The sequence below is a fragment of the Pyrus communis genome, chromosome 12 (assembly GCF_041283825.1).
Source record: "Pyrus communis isolate YQ-2024b chromosome 12, ASM4128382v1, whole genome shotgun sequence".
NCBI classification, from domain to species: Eukaryota; Viridiplantae; Streptophyta; class Magnoliopsida; order Rosales; family Rosaceae; genus Pyrus; species Pyrus communis.
Window position 1 is genome coordinate 7,585,024 of NC_142576.1, and position 25,528 is coordinate 7,610,551.

Here is a 25,528-nt window from a genome sequence, read left to right on the forward strand (position 1 = left end):
CGCAAAATAAGTTTGTCCCCAGGCAACCACGGGTACGTGGCGTCTCGTCCTCGTTTTTCGGCCCCCAGCCGAAATTTTACAATTTTTCTTCCCTTTTTATACTCTCTCTAGAACTTTATTTTATTTTAATTTTGTTTTTTTCGACGTTGTCGATTTTTCACAGAGTTTGTGTTATTTTTTAACTAATATATAGGGGGTCAGTAGTTGTTTTGTTTCAGGTTTGTTTTGGTTCTCTCCTTGGTCTCTGGGTTTCTCGGTTTTTCTCTCTCCTATCTCCCTCTCCCTCTCTGCTTCTTTGACAAGCTGCTGTTAGCTTTCCATTGGCCAACACCAAAAGGCCAAGAAGGAAAACCTGGGTTTTGTTTTCTGTGCATATTGGTGAGATCCCAGTCCAGTAAAACTCCATCGAGCAGGCAAACATGGACTCTGTGGATCCTACGAGAGCTTTTATCAAGAATGTCAAGCGTATCGTTGTTAAGGTACACCCCCGTTTCATCATTATGTATGTGTGTGTGTCTGTATATATATATATACATATACATATTGATTCTGAGTTGTGAAAACAAATATATATCACACTCTGTTACATATTTGGGCCTTTTTGTTTGTTTTGGTGATGATCATATGAGGCTTTTGTCTGAGCCAATTTGCAGAACGCTTTTCTGGTTTTTTTTTTTTTTTTTGGTTTTTTGTTTTTATAAATAATATGACTAATATGTTGTTAATATGACTAATATATCAGTTAAATGACTAATATGCTAAATCCCAATATGTTCAATAAAAGTTTAGAGAAAGAAAAAGAAAAAAAAAGAGAACTTGGGTTTTATAGGATTTTCACTTTCGGTTGATCTGAATCTTTATTTTTGGAAATTGTCGATGATGCTTTTCTGATTTTTATGCCAATTTGCTCACTTGTTTGTTCGGATTTGAAGGTTGGGACAGCTGTGGTCACTCGCGGTGATGGAAGATTAGCATTGGGCAGACTAGGTGCTCTCTGTGAGCAGGTATGTAACTGGTTCCAGAACTAGGAGGAAGATCTCCAATTTTGTTGATTTATATGTACTGTTTCATATTTTAGACTGACTAAAAAAAATGGTATCTGAGATTGATGAGTGATGACATACTTGAATGGGATATTTGCAGCTTAAAGATATAAATTCCCAGGGGTATGAAGTTATTTTGGTGACTTCAGGAGCTGTTGGTCTTGGCCGTCAAAGGCTAAGATACCGGAGATTGGCAAATAGCAGGTTTATATGCAAGGACGTGTAAATTTCTCAGTTGTGTGTCGAAATTTCGGCATTGAATTCGCCAAGTAAAAGTGCCTGAAACAAGTTAATGCCTTGTTTTGCAGCTTTGCTGATCTCCAAAATCCACAAAATGATTTTGATGGGAAGGCTTGTGCAGCTGTTGGACAGAGTAGTCTCATGGCTCTCTATGATACCATGTTCAGCCAGGCAAGACTATAATCTTCTTGCAGTTTCATTTAGGATTACAATTTTTTAGTATGTAGTTTCAGACTTGCCCCTCGTCACTTCAACAATTTTGGCTTTCTTTGAATTGCAGCTTGATGTGACTTCTTCGCAACTTCTTGTGACGGATAGCGTTTTTAGGGACGAAGCTTTCAGAGAGCAACTTTCTGAAACTGTGAAGTCGCTGTTAAAACTGAGGGTCATTCCAATCTTCAATGAAAATGACGCTGTTAGTACTAGGAAAGCTCCATACGAGGTATGCAAATCCCCTTGTTCCTATACTTTTTGTTTGAATTTGTTTTCATAGGCCTTTTGATTGGCGTATGGGTTTGTACTGCCTATGTTCTTGGTTGTGTGTTGTTCGACATTCATGCTTTTGTCCCTCTCCCACTCTTTTTCCCTTGAAAACAAATCTCATGAACTGCTTAGGCCCGTTTGGTAAGATTTTTGTTTCTGATTTTCGGTTTTTGTTTTTAATTAAAAACGGCGAAGGGAAATTGTGAGATTAAGTGAGAAGAGAGATGATAGATGTAGAATGATTCATAAAATAAAAACTACAAACTAGATACTACGAATAATTTTGAGCAGTTTTATTTTTAATCTCTCGTCTCCCTCGCGACTTTATGATGTGCATTTTCCTTCCATCTCTTTAGCTTTAACAAAACAAATGAAAATTAGAAATGCAAATGTTACCAGACGGGCGCTTAATTTTCCTTCTGTCAAAATATACATCTGTTGCTTCTGAATGGAAGTTATGTTTGCAGGATTCTTCTGGCATATTTTGGGACAATGACAGTTTGGCCGGTCTATTGGCTCTGGAACTAAAAGCTGACCTTCTAGTTTTGTTAAGCGATGTAGAGGGCCTCTATAGCGGTCCTCCTACGGACCCAAAATCAAAGTTAATCCATACTTACGTGAAAGAGAAACATCAGGGAGAAATAACATTTGGCGACAAGTCAAGGGTGGGCAGAGGCGGTATGACAGCTAAAGTCAATGCTGCTGTGTGTGCAGCTTATGGTGGAATCCCTGTTGTTATCACTAGGTAAATTCTATCGTCTGCTTGTTTTGATATACAATAACCAGTTTGTATTTTTTATTTTTGCCTGTGGGAATCGAAACATTATCTGGCGTATTCATTGGAATTTTCCAGCATACTGCAATAGTTTGTTGGTGCTAAACTAGTTTTGTATTTTATGTACAGTGGCTATGACACAGACAACATAAAGAAAGTGCTTCGTGGAGACCGAATAGGCACTGTATTTCATCAAGATGCACATTTGTGGACTGTAGTTAAGGAAGAAGGTGCACGTGACATGGCTCTTGCAGCGCAGGAAGCATCTAGACAGTTCCGAGTAATTGTCTTCATAAATTTTTTTTTTTTTTTTTTTTTTTTACTTTTCAATGAAGCTTGAGGTTCCTAATATAGAGATTGAAGTATTCCTAAAGAAGTTGGATATAGAGTAAGTGGTTAAGTTGAGAGATTGAACATCTGATTTGAATTATTTTCCTTGCAGGCTCTAGGATCTCAAGAGAGGAGGAAAATTTTGCTCGACGTAGCTGATGCCTTGGAGGCAAATGAAGGTGAAATTATAGCTGCGAATGAAGCTGATGTTGCTGCTGCTCAGGAGGTTGGATATGAGAAGGCCCTAATATCGCGTTTAGCCCTAAAGCCTGGGAAGGTATGCAGCTTAGTACTTGTGTAGTTGAAATTAAAACCTACATCACTCCGGTTGGATGAAATCTTCTTATTTTGTATTTAATGTGTCTCTACAGATTTCTGCTCTTGCAAAGTCTATACGTAAACTGGCTGACATGGAAGAGCCCATTGGCCGTGTTCTAAAGAAGACCGAGGTCAGGACACTTTTCTTGTTCTTCTGATTCGGTATTAATGAACACATATGTACAGGTTTAGAGTTTTAATGATTTAATTTACACAGAACTAATTGTTAATCGTAGCGCTTTTGATAAACTGTTTTCCCTCTGCACTGCAACTCACTTTTGACAATTTTACAACTGCTCTTACATGCAGCTTGCAGAAGGGCTTGTCTTGGAGAAACTGTCATGTCCCTTGGGTGTTCTCTTAGTTGTGTTTGAGTCTCGACCGGATGCCCTTGTTCAGGTATTCAAATATCCACTCCATTTATACTCCTGACTCCTTAAGCATCTAAGCATGCAGAAATTTGCAGTCTTACAGTCTTGTTTTGGTTATTGACGTTTTCTTGATTTTGTTCACACGGTAGTTTCTTGATCAGTTTACCAACACTTTTCTCTTCCAAATGGTTCAACAGATAGCTGCGTTAGCAATTCAAAGCCGGAATGGTCTTCTGCTTAAAGGTGGGAAAGAAGCCAAGCGATCAAATGCAATCTTGCACAAGGTTTGAGACTCTAGATTCTGTACTTCTACTATTATTTACGAAGTAAAAATTCAGGAGCATGGTTTTCTCTGCATTGACACGTTTCTAATTTGCGTTGGCTTGGTTACTCCCTTCCTTTTGCAGGTCATCAGCTCAGCAATCCCAGAACCTGTTGGTGGCAAACTTATCGGACTTGTGAATACAAGAGACGAGATTCCTGACCTGCTCAAGGTGCGTACAGAAACTTAAAACTGTTTATGGTTTTTCAGAACGATGAATTCTAAAAAAATTGTTTTGCTGCAGCTCGATGATGTGATTGATCTTGTCATCCCTAGAGGCAGCAATAAGCTTGTTTCTAAAATTAAGGAGTCAACTAAGATACCTGTTCTTGGTCATGCCGGTAAGAGAAATAGTATTGGCATTGTAATACCGTACCACTGCAAACTAGAATTACTAGTAAACTGCTGATTTTGATGCACAGATGGGATTTGTCACGTTTATGTTGACAAGTTCGCTAATCTGGATATGGCGAAGCGAATTGTTCTGGATGCAAAAGTAGACTACCCTGCTGCCTGCAATGCGATGGTAATTTCACTTTTTGCTATCCATGACTGATCGTTTATGCACGTCCATTTATTTAGCTGTATCTGACTTTGGAATTTACCGTACTGCATGCCTTAACATGGTGCACTCTTTCTCAGGAAACACTTCTTGTACACAAGGATCTGTTGAGTGACGATGACGGGTTTAAGCAGATAATTTCAGAACTCAAAAATTCAGGTATGATACTGTGTGCTTTTCTATCAACAAACTGCTGGAAAGTTTATAAAATATATCTGTATAGTAACCTCTTTTCTAATTGAAATCGAAAAAAATATTTTGATGCCTAACAATGTGATAAACTTATTCATAAGGCCGCGACTAAACCTTTGTTTGTTCCTATCCTAGGACTTCGGAACTATGGTTCTGTTCCCATGGATACAATCTATTTACATTTTTCATTTCCAAACATTGGTAACGACTATAAGTTAACGAAATCAAGTCGGTTGCAGGTGTTAGCTTATATGGTGGACCTAGGGCAGCAACTGCGTTACACCTTCCAGAGACAGACTCATTCCATTACGAGTACAGTTCATTGGCTTGCTCAGTTGAAATCGTTGATGATGTGAACGCTGCAATTGACCACATTCATGAACATGGAAGGTATATACGTTCACATATTTCATCTCTTCCTTTTTCAGGTATCATTGCTGTACTGATTATTTTCCGGCGATTTCTCTAACTTTATTGCCTCTCCTCTCCACATCCCCTGTTTTGCAGTTCTCATACTGATTGCATCGTCACTGAAGATGGTCAAGTTGCTAAAATTTTCCTAACTCAAGTCGACAGGTAAGGATTTTCACGTGTGCAAAGCGTCTTACATAACAGGACAAACTAGAGCATTTCTCATTGGTTTCCCGATCCATATTTTCTTTGCGAAAAATATGAACGATATTTTCTAATAATGTGGCCACATATGTTAATGGTTTTACACAAAATTTTCTGAATGTCTCACATCATGATGGTCATACTATTGCATCAACAGTGCTGCGGTCTTTCATAACGCGAGTACAAGGTTTTGTGATGGAGCACGCTTTGGACTCGGTGCAGAAGTAAGTGCTCTCAAAATAGTTCCGTCTTTGAGTTACATTTTCTTCTTCCACTCATTTGTCACTGATATGGTGGATGAACAGGTCGGGATAAGTACGAGCAGGATTCATGCTCGAGGTCCTGTAGGAGTTGAAGGACTGCTAACAACAAGATGGTATATCAATCCTGCATTACCTTTATTTCTAATTTCTCTTTCTATTTCCTTAGAATTTTGAGCATGCTGATTGTTTCTTGTTGCGTGATCATCCTTCGTTTGCGTAACAAAATGCAGGATTCTGAGGGGGAACGGGCATATTGTAGACGCGGATAGAGGAGTCGAGTACACCCACAAGGACCTGCTTAGTTCCTAAACATCTCAATTAAAAGCTTTTGTAGCAGACAACTTACAGATTTAACACCTATGGTCATCTGTTAGCCTTAGTTTTTACATATATCTTATCAAATGACAGCATAGGAGTTCGATTGCTCCGCAGAAATATTCTTACGTATTTGTATTGTCGTATAAAATCGACGGTTATCCCCTTGCCAGATTTTTTATTACCTGGATTGATTAAGGGGGGCTTCATGTAATCATCGTCTTAATCATGAATAATTAGAGAGAGTCTTATATTAATCCTTTGAGTTTTTATTATTTTTGTTCTTTGATCAATACGTGCAGAGAGAAACTTTGAACTTTCCAAGTGTGCACTAACTTAAAAACCTCTCTAATTATAAAAGAAAGCAGATGTCGCTTTACCGTCGTGATGGAAAACAATCATATCTATACACCATGATACAGGTTCGATCTCCACCGCTTTCCCTTTCTCTAAGATCATCTTCAACTATTAGGTTAAAATCTAAAATTTAGGTTGTAAACAATTTTCTTATACAAGGCGCACTAACGCGCCTCACGCCTTTGCACGCGGCAAAGATGCGGCGGGTGGGGCCAACCACTGACAACTTTGTGGGCCACCAAATCTTCCCACTATGACTCTTTGTTGATCTGACAGTGTTGGTGATTTGACCGTTGGTTGATCCAATGGTCTAGATTCAAACTTTTTTTTTTCAATTTCAATTTATAAATACTTTACATCCAACAACTGAGATCGAATATGACAAATTTAACAGTGAATAAAAAGATCTAATGGTCCAAATTAAATCCAACGGCTAAAAGAATTTATTTTATTTAAATAAAAATGGTTTTAGATTTAGTGATTTTTTATTATTTATCGGAATCTTAATATTGTTATGTTAAAATGTTCATAAAAATAAATTAAGATAATCTACATAAATATTATTTAAAAAAAAATGTTTCCGAAAAAAAAAATTAGGTTAAATTCATTCTTTAAATAATCTCCAGCTAAAATTTTAAATCAGAACCATTGGAGGAGGAAAACCTTTTTTGGATTAGAACTTAAATTTTTTGGGCTAAAAATTTAGGTTTACACAAAGGGGAAGGGTGAACTTAGCCTTATAATGGGCTAGCAATAATATGGTTCAAATTCGCTTTTGGCGATAATCCAACTTAAGACATCTCACTTAAAAGTGAACATGAATATCACTAGACAGTAGTACTAAGTGACAACAACTAATTATTTAACTTACTAACACTATCGTTTGTCGAAAAAAAAAAAAAAAAAAAAAAAAAAAAAGAGAAGACAATTATGCTTTAGAAATTTTAAGGATTTTGAAGTGGAAAAAATCAAACTAAGAGATAAGATGGTTGTTATCTCTCTCTTTCAACTTTATCTGATTTTATTTGATATTTTTTTCATTTAAAAGGATTCATATGATATGTGACGACAATCATATTTAGAAGAAGGGCTGGTTTGATGACAAGTAACTGGAAGATATTGATTAACTCATAAAATTCACGATATGTTTGGATAAGAAATTAAGGCAAGAACTGCAGCACGATGACATAAAATGTCATTTAAAAAGCACAATTCCGTTGAAAAAGTTTTAAATTCCGAGGCCCTTGAGGCTGGAAACGATTTGTTGCACGGATACAGAGTCTTTCCGAATCCCACGGACAAAGGAGAGCTTGGGACAATGTAGTTATGAAAACAATGAGGAGGAACTGCATCCTCTGCCTCCCTTTGTCTATTTTCCCTTTCATGCAATGTCATGCCATTATTCACCTTTTACAAATTTAGTTAATAAAAATTGAAATTAAGTAAAAGGGGAAAAGAAAAAGGAAAATATAACACCTATTTTAGCTGTCGGTAAATTTCTCAAGTATTTTTGAGTCATCTATTTTGTTGTGAGTCAAATATAATATCAGATAAATCTGCTTCAGTAAGACATACTCTTAACCAGTCTTCTATTTGGTTTAAAAATGTGTCTACTTCTATTGTTAATCCAAATACAACTTGTCCCTAAGTTCAGATATGACGTCGATCTTCTTTATCATGCTAAACCCTAAAGAAAAACATTTTTTAGCAAATTTATCTATTTTCCCTTTCATGTAATGTCGTGCCATTATTCACATTTTATAAATTTAGTTAATAAAAACTGAAATTAAATAAAAAGGAGAAAAAATAAAATAAAAATCTTACACCTGTTTTAGATGTTAGTAAATTTCTCAAGTATCTTTGAGTCATCTATTATGAGTCAAATATAATATCAGATAGGTCTGCTTCAGTAAGACATACTCTTAACCAGTCTTCTGTCTGGTTTAAAAATGTGCCTACTTCTATTGTTAATCCAAATACAATTTGTCTCTAAGTTCAGATCCGACGTTGATCTTCTTTATAATGCTAAACCCTAAAGAAAAACTTTTTTTAGCAAATTTATGTTGATATCTCATCACTTCACCTTGAAGTATTGCTGCCATTTTAATCTTGTTCAATCTGCCATTTCAAGTTGGATTGGAGCAATGACTGAATGAGATAGTTCAAGTAAAATACTTGGAATTCAAGTCTCTCAAATTTTGTATTAACTGTGCATGAAATCGTTAACTGAGGTGCATGAAATCGCATCCGGTATTGATGCTAGTTATCATTCGATGATTCAAAAGGTTTGCCTTGCTATCGTATAGGAAGGATTTGAATCATAAAAGCAGATCGTAGTACAACAAATACAAGGTTGATACTGGTTTAAGAAAGTCAAAAACACAAAAAAACAGTTTCTTCCATCTGAAAATGTGGCAGAGAAAGCAAGAAAATTGACAAACTTGTATGGATCAAATTCAATTAAAGAGCTCATATTTCACCATCCCACAGTTCTTCAACGCTTTTATAAGGACTCAAGCTCTCGTGGACTACTAAATCACCCCGTAGGAGCCTTTGCTGCATAACAGACAAGCAAGTTAACGTCAGTAGAAAGTTTTATGTGATAAAATGTGTTGAGGGATGTATTTAAGCATGTGTTATACAAACCTGGTGGAGTCCTGAAGTTTTCGAGAAGAGCTCTGGTGGAATGGACCAGTCGAATAAGCTTAGATTTTCCTTGATCCTGCTTTCATTTACACTCTTTGGAAGGACACTATGTGCACCCTGAATGTCCCTACGAAGACATCCTTGCACGGTTGACTACTTGAGTTTCTCGGCAATTTCATTTAGTACAGGATCCTTCAGAACTTCCCTCTTCACCCAAACCCCTGGAGAACCCAGAGGAGAATATGCCTGAAGGGAGAGGAAGAGTTTTCGATCAAATAATAAGCTGCTCAGTTTTCTAAAAATTAAAATGGATGGTGAACATTTGAAGTTGGTATCAGATGAATGTTGAACATTCGAAGTGGTATCAGTCCATCTCTGTGGATGATACCTCGAGAAAATCTCACTTCTACTCAATTTTCTTCAACTTTGACCATTTTTAGACATTTGTTTTGGTGTAGAATTATCATTAGAGCTTAGACATTAGATTTCCAGTCTCGGTAAACTTGACTGTTTCGATTTTTGGTTTAAGTATCACATTTTTGGCTCTAAGGCTTTAAAGAACCATAATTATGATTGTTCCAAGTTCTTCGTCAGTCAGAGATACGACGAATTAAAAGGAGAATGAACACATACCATAGCTTATATGGAGAATGAACCTTGACTGCCGCGATGACTGCTCGACTGACAAAGCCCGGTTCAACCTTCCATGTCCCAAGACCAACAGATGGAATCTTAGCTCCCGGATTCAGATCAAAATACAAGGTTTCTGATTTGTTTTCGCCCATAATCTACGCACTGAACATGCAATCAGAACTGAGATGAAACCTACAGTAACATAGTCCAATTATATTATTGAAACTTTGAATATGAATTTCAGAGACCAGGTGGGTGATGAACTGGCAAGATTTCGGAGGCAACTCACCTGTGTTTTCTATGTCCAAAAGTTTTTCTTGGAAGATGATGCATGAGCTATGCGTTGGACAGATTTTGATGGCAAAAAATTATGATCTATCATTACTCCCTAACCGTAAAACGAAGAAAAATGACTTCAAATTAGAAGCAAAATGCAGTCTAGGTGACACACATGCCGAGTACAAAGAGTTAATTTGGTTCTTCTGTGTCCTTGAATATTAATGCGGACACACCAATTTGCTACCAAACTCGACCAAACATGTATCGTACAATAACGTTAGTATTATACGAGTACATTATGTTGTCTTCGGTCAAGGTAGAGGAAGGCAAGAGTTGAGAGCTTTGGTAATTTTGTTGCGAAGTAATGCGAACACTGAGCAGTAACATCCAGGAGAAACACCTTCAGAAAGCACTTTCAAGTGCTTTTACAACGTTATCAAAACCAAATGCACTTCTAATCATTCTAAACAACTTCCAAACACACACTTCAAAATACCATCCAGTTAATACGGAACTGTAGTTGATCCAGTCAATACGTTACAATTCTTAATAGGTATCGAAATACCATCCACGCTGATTAACTAGTTAACAATATTTGACCTAGTTCTAATCTTCTCAATCTACTATACTTAACTATTTATTTAACTAACGGTATCAATAAGAGGTTCTCAAACTGATACAGCTCCAGGAAACAGCTCCATTTCTTTTCGTTTACTACTGAACAACACGCTTGACGTTCTTCAACCACATCAGGAACTCTTTGTTGTTTTTGTTCCTCATGTAATCATACAAGAAGTCAGCCATGGTGTGCTTGATCCCTCGAACCTCGAGATACTTGTAGAAAGCATTCTGCAACTTCTCATCCAAGTCGCTAAGGAAAAAAAAAAAACAGAGCACATCAGAACAGAATGAAGCCATCATCAGAACCTACGCAATGCAATCAAAAGGTATGATCCACTGAGACAAAGCTTACGGAAATTCAGGTCCATCATAAGCATAATCAAGCTCTTTGGAAGAAAGCTCAGGCTGCTTGACGGACAAGCTATCGATTGAAATCTCAGTTTCAAAGACAGAAACACCAAGCTCCAGTTGCAGTCCATTTGGTTTGGAAATGCTCACAACCATCGGAATCCCAGGGTCTTCCCACTCGTCCTCATCATCTGTGGAAAAACTAGGAGTATCGACACATACTTGGATGGATTCGCCTTCAAATTCTCTTTTGAGCAGAATGGTTTGGTCTCCAGGATTGTCCACTATTTCAAAAGGAAACTTCTCTGGGACCTCCTAAAGTGTGAAGATCATACAAATAAAAAAAAATTACCCAACATTCAATTACTAAAAAAATTTAGAGCCCGTTTGGTATTCAATCCAGATACAGTTACAACTCAAAAACAAGTTATGAGTTTAGAGTTTCAAACTCAAATTCTTGTTTGGTTGGCCTGTTTTTCAAAACTGAATTTAAGAATAACTTAAAAAGAATGCCTAACTACCTCCAAAAACCCTATAGCCCGACTCTCACCCTCTACTCACTCATCTCTCTTTGTGATCTTCGCTGCCAGCGTCGATTTGGGTCCACCGCCGGCGTCGATTTGGGTCCGCCATGGCTCCATTTAGTTTGCCGGTGGGGAAGGTAGTTGCCAATGAGATCCTAACTTACTTCCCTGACCAAAGACTGGGACTTTCCTAATTTTAAGATCTAAAACAGTTTCTGAGTTCAATACCATACAAATTTTTGGATTTTGAAATAAAAAAAACCTGTTTTCAAGAGATGTTCTTTTAAGTTGTTTTTAACCAAACGAAAAAAGAACGCAACTTTAAAGTGAAAAACAGCAATTTTGATACGCTTACGGCTTTTCTGGGTTTCACGTCTAGGGCACACTTGATCTCGGACTCAAGGACTTCGACCAGACTTTGTTCGCCGATCGGCTCCACGGTGGTGGCCGTGGCCGTGGAGAATCGATGAACTGGAACAAAGCTTCTCCGGAGGAGCTGTGGGCTGAAAGCAGGGACGGTGGAGATCGAGCGGTGAAAGGTGGGTGCAGATCCGACGGCGCGGATGGAGCGGACGGCGAGGGCTAGGGCGGAGTAGGATGGCCTGCGGAGCATCGAGAAGAGAGCCATTTGAGGTCCGGCTATGGCTGAAAATTCAGTTGGTTTAGGGTTTTGCAATTTCAGCAGGGTTTTGTCTTTTTGCTTGGGGTTTTAGGAAGATGCAATATGTAATGTAGTACTGGCCTATGGGCCTATGGCTTTGGAATTGGAATTGTAAAAGAGAAGACGTGGGCTTCAACGCATTAAATTAGAGCGGTGTGTTTCTCATTAAGCACTTAAATTTAAATTACTTTTAAGCTGTTTAGATTAGTTTAACGTATAATTTTTTTTTTTGTATGAAAAATATAGAGTAGTGTTATCTACACACCTATTTTTACTTGTCACACTTTTTTTTTATTAATTTTTATCTTTTGATATTTTTCAATTCATTCAATCCGACGATTGAAAATTAGAGCAACTCCAGCGTGGGAGCCCTCCTCCCAGGCTATTCACTATTCAATCCACCTAGTAAACAGTAACTATCCTTAATGAACAGTAACTGCCTTTTGCATCTCCACCATTGCACTTGAATAGCCCTGGCAATGGACAATAAAATAATAGTATTTTTTTCACAAAACTTGTCCAATGTTGTAGATTGGTATTCTGTGAAAATGCAAATTTGTCCAATTTGAAGGCAGCATCCACACCTGGACCTGACCTCTGATTTGGATTTGGCTTTTGGTGTTTTTGCTGCTTTGAATTCAAAGAAATGAGAGCGAGGCTGAGTACGATCCAGCAAACGTTAACCCCAGAGGCAGCGAGCATCTTGAACCACTCGATTGCCGAAGCGGGTCAACGGAATCACAGCCAGACGACGCCGCTACACGTGGCAGCAACCCTTTTGTCCTCCCCCACCGGCTTCCTCCACCAAGCATGCATCAAATCTCACCCTAATTCCTCCCACCCTCTGCAGTGCCGAGCTCTGGAGCGGTTGCCCACTGCCCAAAACATGAGTCCCGACATGGAGCCCCCCATCTCTAATGCTCTCATGGCCGCCTTGAAGCGAGCTAAGGCTTACCAGAGCTGCAGCTGCCTTGAACAGCAGCAGCAATCTCTATTAGCCGTCAAATTTAGTTTCGTCTGAACCGAGGTCTCCGTGGCCCTCAAAAAGCATAGAGACGTCGTCCTAACGTCAGCCCATGTCAGATTGCCTTCGGACGCTCGGGCTGGCACGAATCGACGGGCCTGACGCTCGAGCCTGCTCGGGCTCCCTTGCCAGCCAACGCTGGACTTCCTCCCTCGGGCAATCCAGCCCTGTTCCGGAGCCCAACCCTCGAGCAGGAGCTCCCGCTGGAGCTGCTCTTAAAGAGTGTCTGGGAGGTAAAATGGATGTGTAGATAACACCATCCAAACGAAGATTTTATTATGCAACAAGATTTTGGTCGTCAGACATTAGTTAATAGGAGCCAAATTTGAACAACCAAAAATCCTAGGGTATATATTACACAGGAGCATACCGAAATATTCAATGTAAAAGAGCCCAGATGTAAACATAAGCTTGAGCTCACCCCAAGTCTTATTCTTGAACAATAGCCTTTGCAACCGGTTCTGTTTGTGTATATTTGGCAAAACTCATTTCGCTACATTCATACAGGCCGGAAAAAATCCAAATTCTTTACTTTGAAGAAACTGAAAAATTGCTTCAAGATTGTCTTCCATTGAAGCACTCATCCGGACTTCTAAATTTCTCCGTCCCACAATTCCTCAAGCGTCCTGTAGGCCCCATACGTATCATGAACAAATTGAGTCCCTCTAACCAATCTTGCCTGCATAGTTGAACATCAAAGCAAAACTTAGGAATTAGGTGTAAAGACAATCAGGACACTTCCGGAGCTCTGAAAACAAAACGAGCTCGAAGAATAATGCAAATGGAAGAACAGAAGTTGGATATTTTAAGGTGGAATGTGTTTCTTGCTTTAGACCTAGATGATGAAATAAGATCTTGGCAAGGATAACAATAGCAAAGCGAATAGAAAACCGACTACAGTAACTACTAGCCTGCTGAATCTCAGATAGCTTGGTGAACAAGTCCTCCGGGATAGACCAGCCAAAGACATTGAAGTTCTCCTTGATCCTTGTTTCATTAGTACTCTTGGGAAGAACACTGTGCCCCATTTGCAGTCCCCACCGAAGAGCCACTTGTGCAGGAGTTTTGCCTAGTTTTTCTGCGACCATGAGAAGAATTGGATTCTGAAGGACGTCACCTTTGATCCATGATGTGCCCGGAGAACCCAGTGGTGAGTATCCCTGAAAGAAAAGTATGCAGTTACTTCAATTTTCGAGCTAACTTGCTGACTACGTAAATTAAATTCTTGCCCAATTATATAGGTAACTCCCTCAAGAAATGTCAACGAAATAAGAAATTTGCCATTGAAAATGTCATTCAATATTTGCATTCTCACCTGTAAATGAACTCCCCTGGATTTACAGAAAGAATGTAGCTTGCCTTGTTGCCACGAAGGATGACACTCCACTTGGACAGCAGCTGGAGGAATATGTGCCACATCCAGCAAATCTGACAATTTCTTCGTAGAGAAATTGCTCACGCCAATAGCTCGAGCCTTACCCGAATTGTAGAGGGTTTCCATTGCCCTCCAAGTGCAAGGGATATCTGGTTGAACCTAGGCCTGGCAAACGGGTCGTGTCTGTCGTGTTCGTGTCGTTTTCGTGTAACACCTGTTATCTTAACGGGTCGTGTCGTGTCACACCCGTTATCTTAACGGGTCCTTAACAGGTCGTGTCACTTTACCCAACGGGTAAAGTGACCCGACCCGTTATGACCCGTTATGACCCGTTAAGAAAAAAATATATTTTTTTACAATTTGCACATACCACACATTGCGACATAAATATTACTTGAAAACATTAAAACATTTCTCATTCAAGTACTATATCTACACTCGAAAATGAAAGCCTAATAAAAAAAATAATACATACACTACTAATCTATTACAAATATTAAATGTGCAAGGATAAAGAGTTTTTGTTTTTAAGTATATAAATTCCACTAGTGTAAATATTTTAAATTGAAGATCAAATTCATTCTTTGTATTCATATAGGGTCAAGGAGTGTAGCTGTTAAAATTCATCAAAATCGGAGTTAAAATAACCGTTAAATCTTGATTTTTCGTTTATAACCGTCGAAAAGCTTTGTCCCGTTACTTGATCTCTGAATGTTTTTTTTTTGTGATTTTTTGCTGATGTGATCTCCAAGCATATACAAACAATGTTGACGGTTTGGATCGTTGAAATTAGTTTTGGAGAATTCGTAAAACGATAGATTGACTAACACTTAGAGTTTATTTATACTTTTATTAAGTATAACATAAGATTTTGTGGTATCCACTTGTGTAAATATTTTAAATTGAATATCGAATTCATTCATTGTATTCATATAGGGTCAAGGAGTGTAGTTATAAAAAATCATCAAAATCGGAGTTAAAATAACCGTTAAATCTTGATTTTTCGTTTATAACCGTCGAAAAGCTTTGTCTCGTTACTTGATCTCTGAATGTTTTTTTTTTGTGATTTTTTGCTGATGTGATCTCCAAGCATATACAAACAATTTTGATGGTTTGGATCGTTGAAATTAATTTTGGAGAATTCGTAAAACGATAGATTGACTAACACTTAGAGTTTATTTATACTTTTATTAAGTATAACATAAGATTTTGTGGTATCCACTTGTGTAAATATTTTAAATTGAAGATCGAATTCATTCATTGTATTCATATAGGGTCAAGGAGTGTAGTTATAAAAAATCATCAAAATCGGAGTTAAAATAACCGTTAAATCGTGATTTTTCGTTTATAACCGTTGAAAAGCTTTGTCCCGTTACTTGATCTTTGAATGTTTTTTTTTTTGTGATTTTTTGCTGATGTGATCTCCAAGCATATACAAACAATTTTGACGGTTTGGATCGTTGAAATTAGTTTTGGAGAATTCGTAAAACGATAGATTGACTAACACTTAGAGTTTATTTATACTTTTATTAAGTATAACATAAGATTTTGTGGTATCCACTTGTGTAAATATTTTAAATTGAAGATCGAATTCATTCATTGTATTCATATAGGATCAAGGAGTGTAGTTATAAAAAATCATCAAAATCGGAGTTAAAATAACCGTTAAATCGTGATTTTTCGTTTATAACCGTTGAAAAGCTTTGTCCCGTTACTTGATCTTTGAATGTTTTTTTTTTGTGATTTTTTGCTGATGTGATCTCCAAGCATATACAAACAATTTTGACGGTTTGGATCGTTGAAATTAGTTTTGGAGAATTCGTAAAACGATAGATTGACTAACACTTAGAGTTTATTTATACTTTTATTAAGTATAACATAAGATTTTGTGGTATCCACTTGTGTAAATATTTTAAATTGAAGATCGAATTCATTCATTGTATTCATATAGGGTCAAGGAGTGTAGTTATAAAAAATCATCAAAATCGGAGTTAAAATAACCGTTAAATCTTGATTTTTCGTTTATAACCGTCGAAAAGCTTTGTCCCGTTACTTGATCTTTGAATGTTTTTTTTTTGTGATTTTTTGCTGATGTGATCTCCAAGCATATACAAACAATTTTGATGGTTTGGATCTTAGAAATTAGTTTTGGAGAATTCGTAAAACGATAGATTGACTAACACTTAGAGTTTATTTATACTTTTATTAAGTATAACATAAGATTTTGTGGTATCCACTTGTGTAAATATTTTAAATTGAAGATCGAATTCATTCATTGTATTCATATAGGATCAAGGAGTGTAGTTATAAAAAATCATCAAAATCGGAGTTAAAATAACCGTTAAATAGTGATTTTTCGTTTATAACCGTTGAAAAGCTAATGTTTTTTTTTTGTGATTTTTTGCTGATGTGATCTCCAAGCATATACAAACAATTTTGACGGTTTGGATCGTTGAAATTAGTTTTGGAGAATTCGTATGCCATCAATCAAGTTCCGTGTGTGTGTGTATATATATATATTTATTAAGTAGATTTAAATCTATTTATTTTGTACGTATAAATTATAATTGACTGGTACATGGAATAGTACATACATCACGTGTCACGTGTTCATTATAAAAATAGTGAGATATGTCATGACAGTCATGTGTGTGATAAAAAGTTAATAACTTAAAAAAAAAAAAAAAATTTCTCACCACTTCTATTAATTTTCATTTTTCCCTCTCTTTTTTGTTTCCTTTTCAACTTTTTCTTATCATTTTCACTTTTCCCTCCAACATCTTTCCCTAATTCCCTCACTTTTTTGTTTTATTTTCAACTTTTCTTAACATTTTCATTTTCCCTCCATTTTTTTTTCAAAAAGGGCGGCAAGTTGGCAAATGCATGATCATGCATATTAAATTATTAATTAATATGCATTATAGTTTTTATAAAATTTAATATATATATATATATATATAATTAGTATAGATAGACTTAATATTTTGGGGGTATAATTATTATAGTATATATAATTATTATAATTATTATAAATTTTATAGTTAATTTAATATATATATATATTTATTATAATTTTTAGGGGTATAAAATTGTAAAATTAATGTATATAATTATTACAGTATTTTTTTAGGGTTATAAAATTATAAAAATAATATTCTGCTTATCGTGTATCGTGTTTACCCACGTGTATACCCGACCCAACCCGTTATCTTAACAGGTGCTTATCGGGTTACCCGATAAGACCCGATTCGTTATCGTGTCGACCCAAACACCTGTTAATTTCGTGTCGTGTCGTGTCGGGTTATCGGGTCGTGTCAGAAATTGCCAGGCCTAGTTGAACCAGGTTTTCAGGATCAAAACTTGCTGACCCCTTCTTCAACTGGACTGGCCAATGCATCTTCAAATTTTCAGCAGGTCATTAGTTACAGCTGAGTAATGCCCACAAAGTTATAACAAATTCAACACAATAATGCTAATTATCTATAATTTTTCCCCGCTATCTTATACCTAGATACAGGCAACATAACCAGACTGAAAAAGATCATTTTGGAAGTAATTTCTATCTTTCAAACAAATTCAAAGATGGCAGGCAAACAAATGGAAATTGTAGTCTTTTAAAGGAGCATTGGTTCCAAGCAGTATTACACCTTCAATTTGGCATTGACTTGCGCCGAGCTTAACAGAAATAACTAGAGAATACGCTTTGAACAGGTAACACTTACCAGATACAAGTCAACATAATCAAGCTGCAAGTCTCGCAAAGTCCTGTCCATTGCCGCTAATACATCTTCTGGTGCATGATCCGTACACCTGCAGACCATCTAGTTTTTTAGAAACTACGAAATTAAGCAGACACTAAGGGTTAGATAATGCCAAATCATAACTGAACAATACAATTGATAACTCATTGTATCTGCTTGTCAACGAAATTAGCATTAAAAATTGAAACAAACCAGAGTTTGGAGGTAATAAACAAATCCCCGCGCTTCACCACGCCATCTTCAAACAACTTCTTCAGAACCAAACCAATCTACAAGAAATAAAAACTACATCTTTGTCACATTCAAATCGCCAGAATAAAACATTAATAATCCAAACTAGAATCGAATACGCAAGCCAATGACCACTTAGCAGATTATGAGTTCGAATATCATGGATGACGATTGTTGATTAATAAAAAAATATGGAAAATGCGAGTCATAAGGATACCGGCATATAATCAAACTTACAAAGGTGAATGCAATCAATTAGGTTAGGGAAAGTTTACGTTTTGGTTGAAGCAATTTTAGAAATGAACAAAAACATAAAATAATTAATGGAAATTAACTAAAAAATTAAAAAATTAATGTAATAATTTAGCCAAATTCAACTCAAATCACCTCCTTCTCATCGCCATAGCGTTGAGCACAATCGATATGGCGATATCCTGCCTGTAATTTGTTAGAAAAGTCACATTTTGTTAGTGAGATCGAAAAATGATAAGTTCACCAAATCAAAGGTCGAGAGTGATCAAAACTGAAAGCGGGGAAAGAGGAAGACTTTGATGGCCGCGGCCACGGCGTCTCCGACGAGGCCAGGGCTCGACTGCCAGGTCCCTAACCCTACTGAAGGGATCTTAGATCCGGTGTTCAACTGGAAGAAACGAATATCGTCCGCCATTTCTCGATTTCTCAGAAGATCGAGTGATGTGCAATGGAGCAGTGAACAGCCACTTGGCGCTCTGTTTTTTTTTTTTTGGCGAGGGGGGGGGGGGGGGAGGGGTGGGTTTGTGTGTGGGGGACGTGGGAATTGGAATTAAACGAAATCCGATTTTGGATTCTTTTTTTGGATGGATCGTAGGAAACAAATTTTATTGCAATAGTAATTCCCATAACAAAGGCCCACAAACAAATATAAACAAAACAAAAATGGGCCACTCAAACTAACATAAAAATGCGGGTAAATTATACTTTCATACCTCAAGTTTAGGATCCATTTCAATTCCTTACAACATCTTCAAAATATTTCACTTTCATATCTTAAGTACTATTTTATTTCAAAATAATACATCCGTTACATTTTCTATCCATTGATCTGGTAAATGCTGACGTGGATGACAAATGCCTGCCACGTGGCAAATAAAATAATTTTTATTTTATTTTTTTTAAAACCTAAATTTTCTCAAAAAAAAAGAAAAAGATATTGAAAAAAAAGGGGTAAATTACATTTTCATACCTCAGGTTTGGGGTCTATTTCAATTCCTTACAACATTTTCAAAACATTTCACTTTCATACCTTAAGTACTATTTTATTTCAAAATAATACCTCCGTTACATTTTTCATCCACTGATTTGTTAAATGTTGACATGGTTGCCAAATGTCTGCCACGTGACAAATAAAATAATTTTTAAATTTAAAAAAAAAAACCTGAATTTTCTCAAAAAAAAAAAAAAAAGAAAAAAGAAACCCACTATCCCTCCCCTCCCCCCTCGTGACCCACATCCCTATCCTTAACCTAAAACCCAAAAAACCTGCAGCAGCAGCAAGAAGAAGAGGGAGGAAGAAGGAAAAAAAAAAAAAAAACCTACAGCAGGAAGAAGAAGAAGAGAGAAGAACAAGAAGAATAAAAAAAAAAACCCCAAACCCAGTTCGGCCCCCCTGGCGCCATGCGACCTCCGCCCCCCCTCGAGACCCATCTCATGATTTTCAGTATGGGTGAGTTTTGAAAATACTTTGAGTTTGAGATGATTTTTGGACTGGTTTTGTGGTAGATCCACCTAATATCGGGTGGAATTTTTGTGGGTGATGGGGGATTTTTGGGAGGGGTGATAGGGGATGAGAGAAAGGGGTGGCTCGGGTGGGACGAATTGGGGCTTCTAGTTTTGGGGTTTTGGGTTAGGATCGCTTGGGGGGGGGGGGGGCGGGAAGGCATTGGTTTCAATTTTTTTTTTCTTTTTTTTGAGAAAATTCAGGTTTTAAAAAAAAAAAATTTAAAAATATTTTATTTGCCATATATGTGGCAGCCACATCAACATTTAACAGATCAATCGATGGAAAGTGTAACGGAGGTATTATTTTGAAATAAAATAGTACTTAAGGTATGAAAGTGAAATGTTTTAAAGATGTTGTAAGGAATTGAAATAGACCACAAACCTGATGTATGAAAGTGTAATTTACCCTTTTTTTTTTTTTGAGAAAATTCTGGTTTTTTAAAAAAAATTAAAAAATTATTTTATTTGTCACGTGGCAGACATTTGGGCAGCTATGTGGCATATATTGTGGCAGTCATGTCAACATTTAACAGATCAATAGATGGACAATGTAACGGAAGTATTATTTTGAACTAAAATAGTACTTAAAGTATGAAAGTGAAATGTTTTGAAGATTGTAAGGAATTGAAATAGACCCTGATGTATAAAAGTGTAATTTACCCTAAAAAAACCCAACCAAGAGGCCGAAGTTTGATACAGAGCAAAAAACGTTCCAGATTCCTACCACCGCCGCAATAGTTCTTCCCAATCAACCCAATTTGATTTCCACAATAGACGTCGCAATTCCAACCAAGCAGCACTAGAGATGAAATGAAGTAATACCCCATTGCCTAGCCACAAACGCCGCACCGATCTCAGCCAGAAATTGATAGAAGTCCGTAGGATTACCACAAACAACACTGCCAACAAAAGCATACAGAGAGAAGGAGGTGGTGTTGTAAACACTCAAGCTGGTGTGACCACCGGAACTTTACACACCCTAAATCGAAAGATCGCATCAAAATGCGTTGAAAGCTGACGATAGACCGGGTCGAATGTGGTTGAAGAAGATGGACGCCCATGAGGTTTAAAGGACAGGGTAAATCGGGAAGGATAGATGGGGGAAAAGGTAGCAAAAGGAGGGACAAGAAGAAATAGAAAGAAAAAGGACAAATTTTCCACCGACCACTACCACGGCGAGGGTCGAAGGCGACGAAATGAACAAATGGGAAGCTATTGGTGGTTTGGTGGAAGGAAAATTTTGAAATCCAATTTTTCCCCAATCCCTTTTTTAATTGAAAACTAGTCTCTTGCCACATGTTTGGCAATTGCCTTTTTTTTCAATTGTTTTAAAAAAAAAAAATATTTTGAAAAATAATGAACATAACAATCCTCATTCTCATTGACTTTCCTTTTGGAAAATGCTATTCACTCTCATTTTTACTTCTAACAAACTTTGTTAATTTTTTATCGGCGAGGGTCGAAGACGACGAAATGAACAAATGGGAAGCTATTGGTGGTTTGGTCGAAGGAAAATTTTGAAATCCAATTTTTCCCCAATCCCTTTTTTAATTGAAAACTAGTGTCTTGCCACATGTTTGGCAATTGCCTTTTTTTTTTAATTGTTTTTTAAAAAAAAAATTTTGAAAAATAATGAACATAACAATCCTCACTCTCATTACGTGACTTTCCTTTTGGAAAATGCTATTCACACTCATTTTTACTTCTAACAAACTTTGTTAATTTTTTGTCATTGGTCTTCTTCAATTCATTTGATCAGACGGTCGAAAATTAAGTTTCACCTTCTCCCCTTATATATAGATTTAAATTTATACTTTTTTTTAAAGTATTTTTTTAATTAAAATATACTTTAAAAAATAATGAACGTAATTCCCCCCCAAAACAAACGTGATTTTTTTAATCTGAATGGGAGAAGGGAAATTCCCCCCCCCCCCCCCCCCGGGGCCCCACAAACGTGATTTTTTTTTAAATCTTAATGGGAGAAAGGGAATTTAGATATTATGAAATCTTCAAATTGTTTACCTTCTCCCCCTATATATACATATATATAGATTAAGCTTAGCTATGTATGTAGTCCACCAAATAATTAAGAAAAATCACCCACCAGTACAGAAAATAGGGAAATTGTAATCATATATTGACAATATAACTATCAGTTACGGAAGACTAAAAAACTCTTGAAAAACTGATCATTTTGGTCAATTTCTCAACTCGTATTAGATGGCGTGATAACAATGTATGAACATTCAATCTAAAATCAATTGGTTGTGAGATACTCAACAAAATCCAAAAACTAACAAAATAATTACCAAACATAGATACCGTCAAGCCAAAGCTGAGCAATAGGCAATCAAGACAAGCAAAATGCTGAAAGTTGCAAGTAGCGTAATCAAGCTAATCGTTATTTAGGACATCAACGGTCCCACTAATCATAATCTATTACATAAAAAATGCTCCCAGAATCTCCTCCACGAAAGCATTCATGATTCATCGGCCTCTCTAGAATCTAGATTTCACCGTCCCATAATTCCTCTAAACTCCTGTAGGGACCAAAAGTATCATGAACATATGTGGACCCTCTGATCAGTCTTGCCTGCATAATTTGGAAATCAATGTAGTTAGTTAGGAGAAAACACTACATAGCAATTATCAGTGCATGATTCGCTCGGGATACCGCAATAATGGCATCCTCCTTGAAGGTTGGTTAGGGTACTGACAGCAGCGAGAATAGAGAATCAATTCCGGTGACAATTTACCTGCTCAATTTCAGAAAACTTGGCGAACAAGTCATCTGGGATAGACCAGCCAAACAAATCAAGGTTCTCCTTGATCCTCGCTTCATTAGTGCTCTTGGGAAGAACACTATGACCCTTTTGCAGCCCCCAACGAAGAGCAACTTGTGCAGGAGTTTTGCCTAATTTCTCAGCGACTGTCACAAGAATCGGATTCTTAAGGACTTCACTTTTGATCCATGTTGTTCCAGGAGAGCCCAGTGGGGAATATCCCTGAGAGCAAAAATATATGATATCTCCCATTTAAACACGCCAAAGTTAAATTAGATAAACAATTACCCAAGTACACACAGCTATGTCGTAACCACTCAAGACACAGACAATGCAATTCGGTATTTGCATACTCACAGAAAGGTGAACTCCCTTGGATTTACAGAAAGAATGTAGCTTGTCCTGCTGCCACGAAGGATGGCACTCCACTTGGTCGACAGCAGGAGGAACACGTGCGACATCCAGCAAATCTGACAGCTTTTTTGTGGAGAAATTGCTCACACCAATAGCTCGAGCCTTTCCCGAATCATAGAGTGTTTCCATTGCTCTCCAAGTTGCAGGGACATCAGGGTCAATAACGTTTTCAGGCTTAAAGCCTATTGATCCCTTCTTCATCCGGACTGGCCAGTGCATCTTCAAAAAACAAAATGCCATGATGAATTCAAGATGAGGTTAATTATCTGTGATTTTATCCTGATAATATATAGCAAAATGCAGGTAACATAGCCAGACTCGGAAGGAATATTGGCATTTGAAGGTTAACTTATAAGATCATAGTACGGAAAATAGATGACCAGTCCACTCCTTCAAAAAGACCTCCGCTCTAAGTAAATTTTAAAACAAAATGCGTACAATTCATATCAAACTCTAACAGGCATGACTCGAGAGCAAGATCTAAACAGGTAATACGTACAAGGTACAAGTCAACATAATCCAGTTGCAAGTCTCTTAGAGTCCTGTCCAATGCCTCTAGTACATCTTCTGGAGCATGATCAGTATTCCTGTGGACAAACAACCGAAACAGTCATTCCATTTTAGGTTGGTTTGGTATTGCTGTGCTTTGAAAAAAAAACAGTATTATAGTGTTTGGTAAATTTTTATGTAAAACAGCTGTGACTCTGAAATGACCAAAAATGGTATAATACTAGATGTGTCATTAATTTAATTTTCTTAACAAATAAAGGTGAATTACTAAATATATTTTATTTTTAAAAGAAAATTATTTATAAACTTTATCATTAACATATAATCCAACGTTTAACAAGAAATTATAACCCAACATTTAACAAGAAATCATAATCCAACATTCAACATATAATCCAACTTTTATGCTGCTTCACATTTTTAGCTTTTTTTTCAAAGCTCATTTGTGCTGCTTCACGTTTTCAGCTTTTTTTTCACCCAAAACTGTGAAAATAAGTTGTTTTTAAGTGTTTACCAAACACCTTTTTAAGTTTAATTTTTTTTAATACCCTCTTTTTATAAAAGGACCTCAGTATCAAACCAGTACTTCATCACGCCCTCATGGAAATTCCTCGAGATCTAGTACTCAGTTAAATTAGCATTAAACAAACCAGAGTTTGGAGGTAATCCACAAATCCTCGCGCTTCACCACACCATCTTCAAACAGTTTCTTCAGCACCAAACCAATCTGCAGGAAATAAGAACATGTTGGTCAAGCCAAATTCTGGTAACCACTCCAACATCTTCAAAGAATGAGTCTAACATGAATAATTTCAACTTTTATCTGGACTTGAATATCTAGAAATGCCCGTAAAGTAACTGAATTTAAGAGGTAATGCAAGGCAATTAATCCGCTCAGGAAAAAAAAAACTTATACAGTTACTTGGAGCAATTTTCTTAACATGATTAAACACATAAAGACGAATGCCGCTCCTTAATGAAAACTGCAACAAATGTTTGGAGCTCGTTTGATAACAATTTCATTTTTAATTCCTTGTCTTCTTTTTAATACTGTTACAGATAGATCCGTCCTTCATTTTTCTCAACTCTTTTTCCGCATGGCGCATGTATTTTCTCTCTATCTCTACTTAAAAAATCGTGAAGTAAAAACTAAAAACGAAATAGTTAACAAACGAGAAATTCGTTTAGTAAAAAGCAGTTGCAATTACCTCCTCCTCATTGCCGTAGATTTGAGCACAATCAATATGCCGATACCCTGCCTGAAATTATTAAAACCACAAATTCACTTATCTTCCACAAACGTTCGAATTTTCAGTTAGAAAAACACAAAATAATGAGTAAAGCAATGGAAAGAAAGTACCTTGATGGCGGCGTGGACTGCGTCGCCGACAAGGCCAGGGCTTGCCTGCCAGGTCCCCAACCCTATCGACGGGATCTTAGCGCCGGTGTTCAGCTCGAAGAAGCGAATGTCGTCCGCCATTTCTCCGGAGCGAGAGAGTGAAATGTACAGAGAGAGATCCAGATGAAAAGCGACTTCAAGCTTGTTTGGATGCACTTAATAAATGATTGAAAGCGGTAAAAATGTTTTAGGAATTAATTTTTAATAAAATTACAAGTAAATTTTGAATAAAGTATTTGAAATATTTTTTAAAAGAAGTACGAGTTATGTGTCTTTGAAAAAATATTTTAAGTGTTTTTGAAATAGAAAAATATTTTATCTAAAAACTTTAATTTTAAAAACATATCTAAATGAGTTCTGATGTCGACGGAGAGA

At 36.8% G+C, this 25,528-nt stretch overlaps 4 protein-coding genes across 6 annotated transcripts; 1 reads left to right on the plus strand and 3 right to left on the minus strand.

Annotated features, from left to right (window-relative positions):
• LOC137744829 (delta-1-pyrroline-5-carboxylate synthase) lies at positions 1-6,086 on the plus strand. 3 transcript variants are annotated; one of them, XM_068484636.2, is made up of 20 exons: positions 1-479; positions 933-1,004; positions 1,144-1,247; positions 1,352-1,454; positions 1,564-1,725; positions 2,222-2,511; positions 2,671-2,821; positions 2,984-3,148; positions 3,243-3,320; positions 3,499-3,588; positions 3,758-3,844; positions 3,968-4,054; positions 4,127-4,223; positions 4,305-4,408; positions 4,525-4,603; positions 4,876-5,026; positions 5,144-5,212; positions 5,409-5,475; positions 5,557-5,627; positions 5,745-6,086. In XM_068484636.2, exons 1-20 carry the CDS (start codon positions 420-422, stop codon positions 5,821-5,823), a joined length of 2,166 nt encoding a protein of 721 aa, XP_068340737.2. In that variant the 5' UTR covers positions 1-419; the 3' UTR covers positions 5,824-6,086. The 3 variants fall into 3 exon arrangements, with proteins under 3 accessions (XP_068340737.2, XP_068340738.2, XP_068340735.2); XM_068484637.2 differs by having other exon boundaries at positions 2,234-2,511; XM_068484634.2 differs by having other exon boundaries at positions 3,710-3,844; positions 5,745-6,003.
• A 4,144-nt stretch (positions 6,087-10,230) lies between these two features.
• Positions 10,231-11,964, minus strand: LOC137744836 (uncharacterized protein At2g39795, mitochondrial). Its single transcript, XM_068484644.2, has 3 exons — positions 11,593-11,964; positions 10,718-11,028; positions 10,231-10,615 (listed from the first exon to the last, which is right to left on the minus strand). Exons 1-3 carry the CDS (start codon positions 11,863-11,865, stop codon positions 10,459-10,461), a joined length of 741 nt encoding a protein of 246 aa, XP_068340745.2. The 5' UTR covers positions 11,866-11,964; the 3' UTR covers positions 10,231-10,458.
• Positions 11,965-13,246: 1,282 nt separating this feature from the next.
• LOC137744834 (NADPH-dependent aldo-keto reductase, chloroplastic) lies at positions 13,247-21,311 on the minus strand. The gene is made up of 9 exons (XM_088681442.1): positions 20,708-21,311; positions 18,837-19,218; positions 18,677-18,727; positions 18,251-18,327; positions 18,020-18,107; positions 17,638-17,694; positions 14,238-14,456; positions 13,834-14,082; positions 13,247-13,601 (listed from the first exon to the last, which is right to left on the minus strand). The coding sequence occupies exons 2-9, from the start codon at positions 18,954-18,956 to the stop codon at positions 13,515-13,517; spliced, it is 948 nt and encodes a 315-aa protein (XP_088537568.1). The 5' UTR covers positions 18,957-19,218; positions 20,708-21,311; the 3' UTR covers positions 13,247-13,514.
• A 1,021-nt stretch (positions 21,312-22,332) lies between these two features.
• LOC137744752 (NADPH-dependent aldo-keto reductase, chloroplastic) lies at positions 22,333-25,473 on the minus strand. Its single transcript, XM_068484546.2, has 7 exons — positions 25,115-25,473; positions 24,963-25,013; positions 24,405-24,481; positions 23,744-23,831; positions 23,188-23,463; positions 22,804-23,052; positions 22,333-22,640 (listed from the first exon to the last, which is right to left on the minus strand). The coding sequence occupies exons 1-7, from the start codon at positions 25,232-25,234 to the stop codon at positions 22,554-22,556; spliced, it is 948 nt and encodes a 315-aa protein (XP_068340647.2). The 5' UTR covers positions 25,235-25,473; the 3' UTR covers positions 22,333-22,553.
• Positions 25,474-25,528: the final 55 nt, after the last annotated feature.

What these genes read in the sequence shown, in the direction of transcription:
- LOC137744829 (XM_068484634.2), top strand. Translation starts at nt 420, where the DNA reads ATGGACTCTGTGGATCCTACGAGAGCTTTTATCAAGAATGTCAAGCGT. An exon ending in TAGCCCTAAAGCCTGGGAAG is followed by an intron (nt 3,149 to 3,242) that starts GTATGCAGCTTA and finishes GTGTCTCTACAG; the next exon opens with ATTTCTGCTCTTGCAAAGTC. An exon ending in CAAATGCAATCTTGCACAAG is followed by an intron (nt 3,845 to 3,967) that starts GTTTGAGACTCT and finishes TTCCTTTTGCAG; the next exon opens with GTCATCAGCTCAGCAATCCC.
- LOC137744836 (XM_068484644.2), bottom strand. Translation starts at nt 11,865, where the DNA reads ATGGCTCTCTTCTCGATGCTCCGCAGGCCATCCTACTCCGCCCTAGCC. An exon ending in ACGTGAAACCCAGAAAAGCC is followed by an intron (nt 11,029 to 11,592) that starts GTAAGCGTATCA and finishes TTCACACTTTAG; the next exon opens with GAGGTCCCAGAGAAGTTTCC. An exon ending in TATGATGGACCTGAATTTCC is followed by an intron (nt 10,616 to 10,717) that starts GTAAGCTTTGTC and finishes TTTTTTCCTTAG; the next exon opens with CGACTTGGATGAGAAGTTGC.
- LOC137744834 (XM_088681442.1), bottom strand. Translation starts at nt 18,956, where the DNA reads ATGGCGGACGATATTCGTTTCTTCCAGTTGAACACCGGATCTAAGATC. An exon ending in CCGTGGCCGCGGCCATCAAA is followed by an intron (nt 18,728 to 18,836) that starts GTCTTCCTCTTT and finishes AACAAATTACAG; the next exon opens with GCAGGATATCGCCATATCGA. An exon ending in TTTATTACCTCCAAACTCTG is followed by an intron (nt 18,108 to 18,250) that starts GTTTGTTTCAAT and finishes GATGGTCTGCAG; the next exon opens with GTGTACGGATCATGCACCAG.
- LOC137744752 (XM_068484546.2), bottom strand. Translation starts at nt 25,234, where the DNA reads ATGGCGGACGACATTCGCTTCTTCGAGCTGAACACCGGCGCTAAGATC. An exon ending in TGGATTACCTCCAAACTCTG is followed by an intron (nt 23,832 to 24,404) that starts GTTTGTTTAATG and finishes GTTTGTCCACAG; the next exon opens with GAATACTGATCATGCTCCAG. An exon ending in AGTTTTCTGAAATTGAGCAG is followed by an intron (nt 22,641 to 22,803) that starts GTAAATTGTCAC and finishes CAAATTATGCAG; the next exon opens with GCAAGACTGATCAGAGGGTC.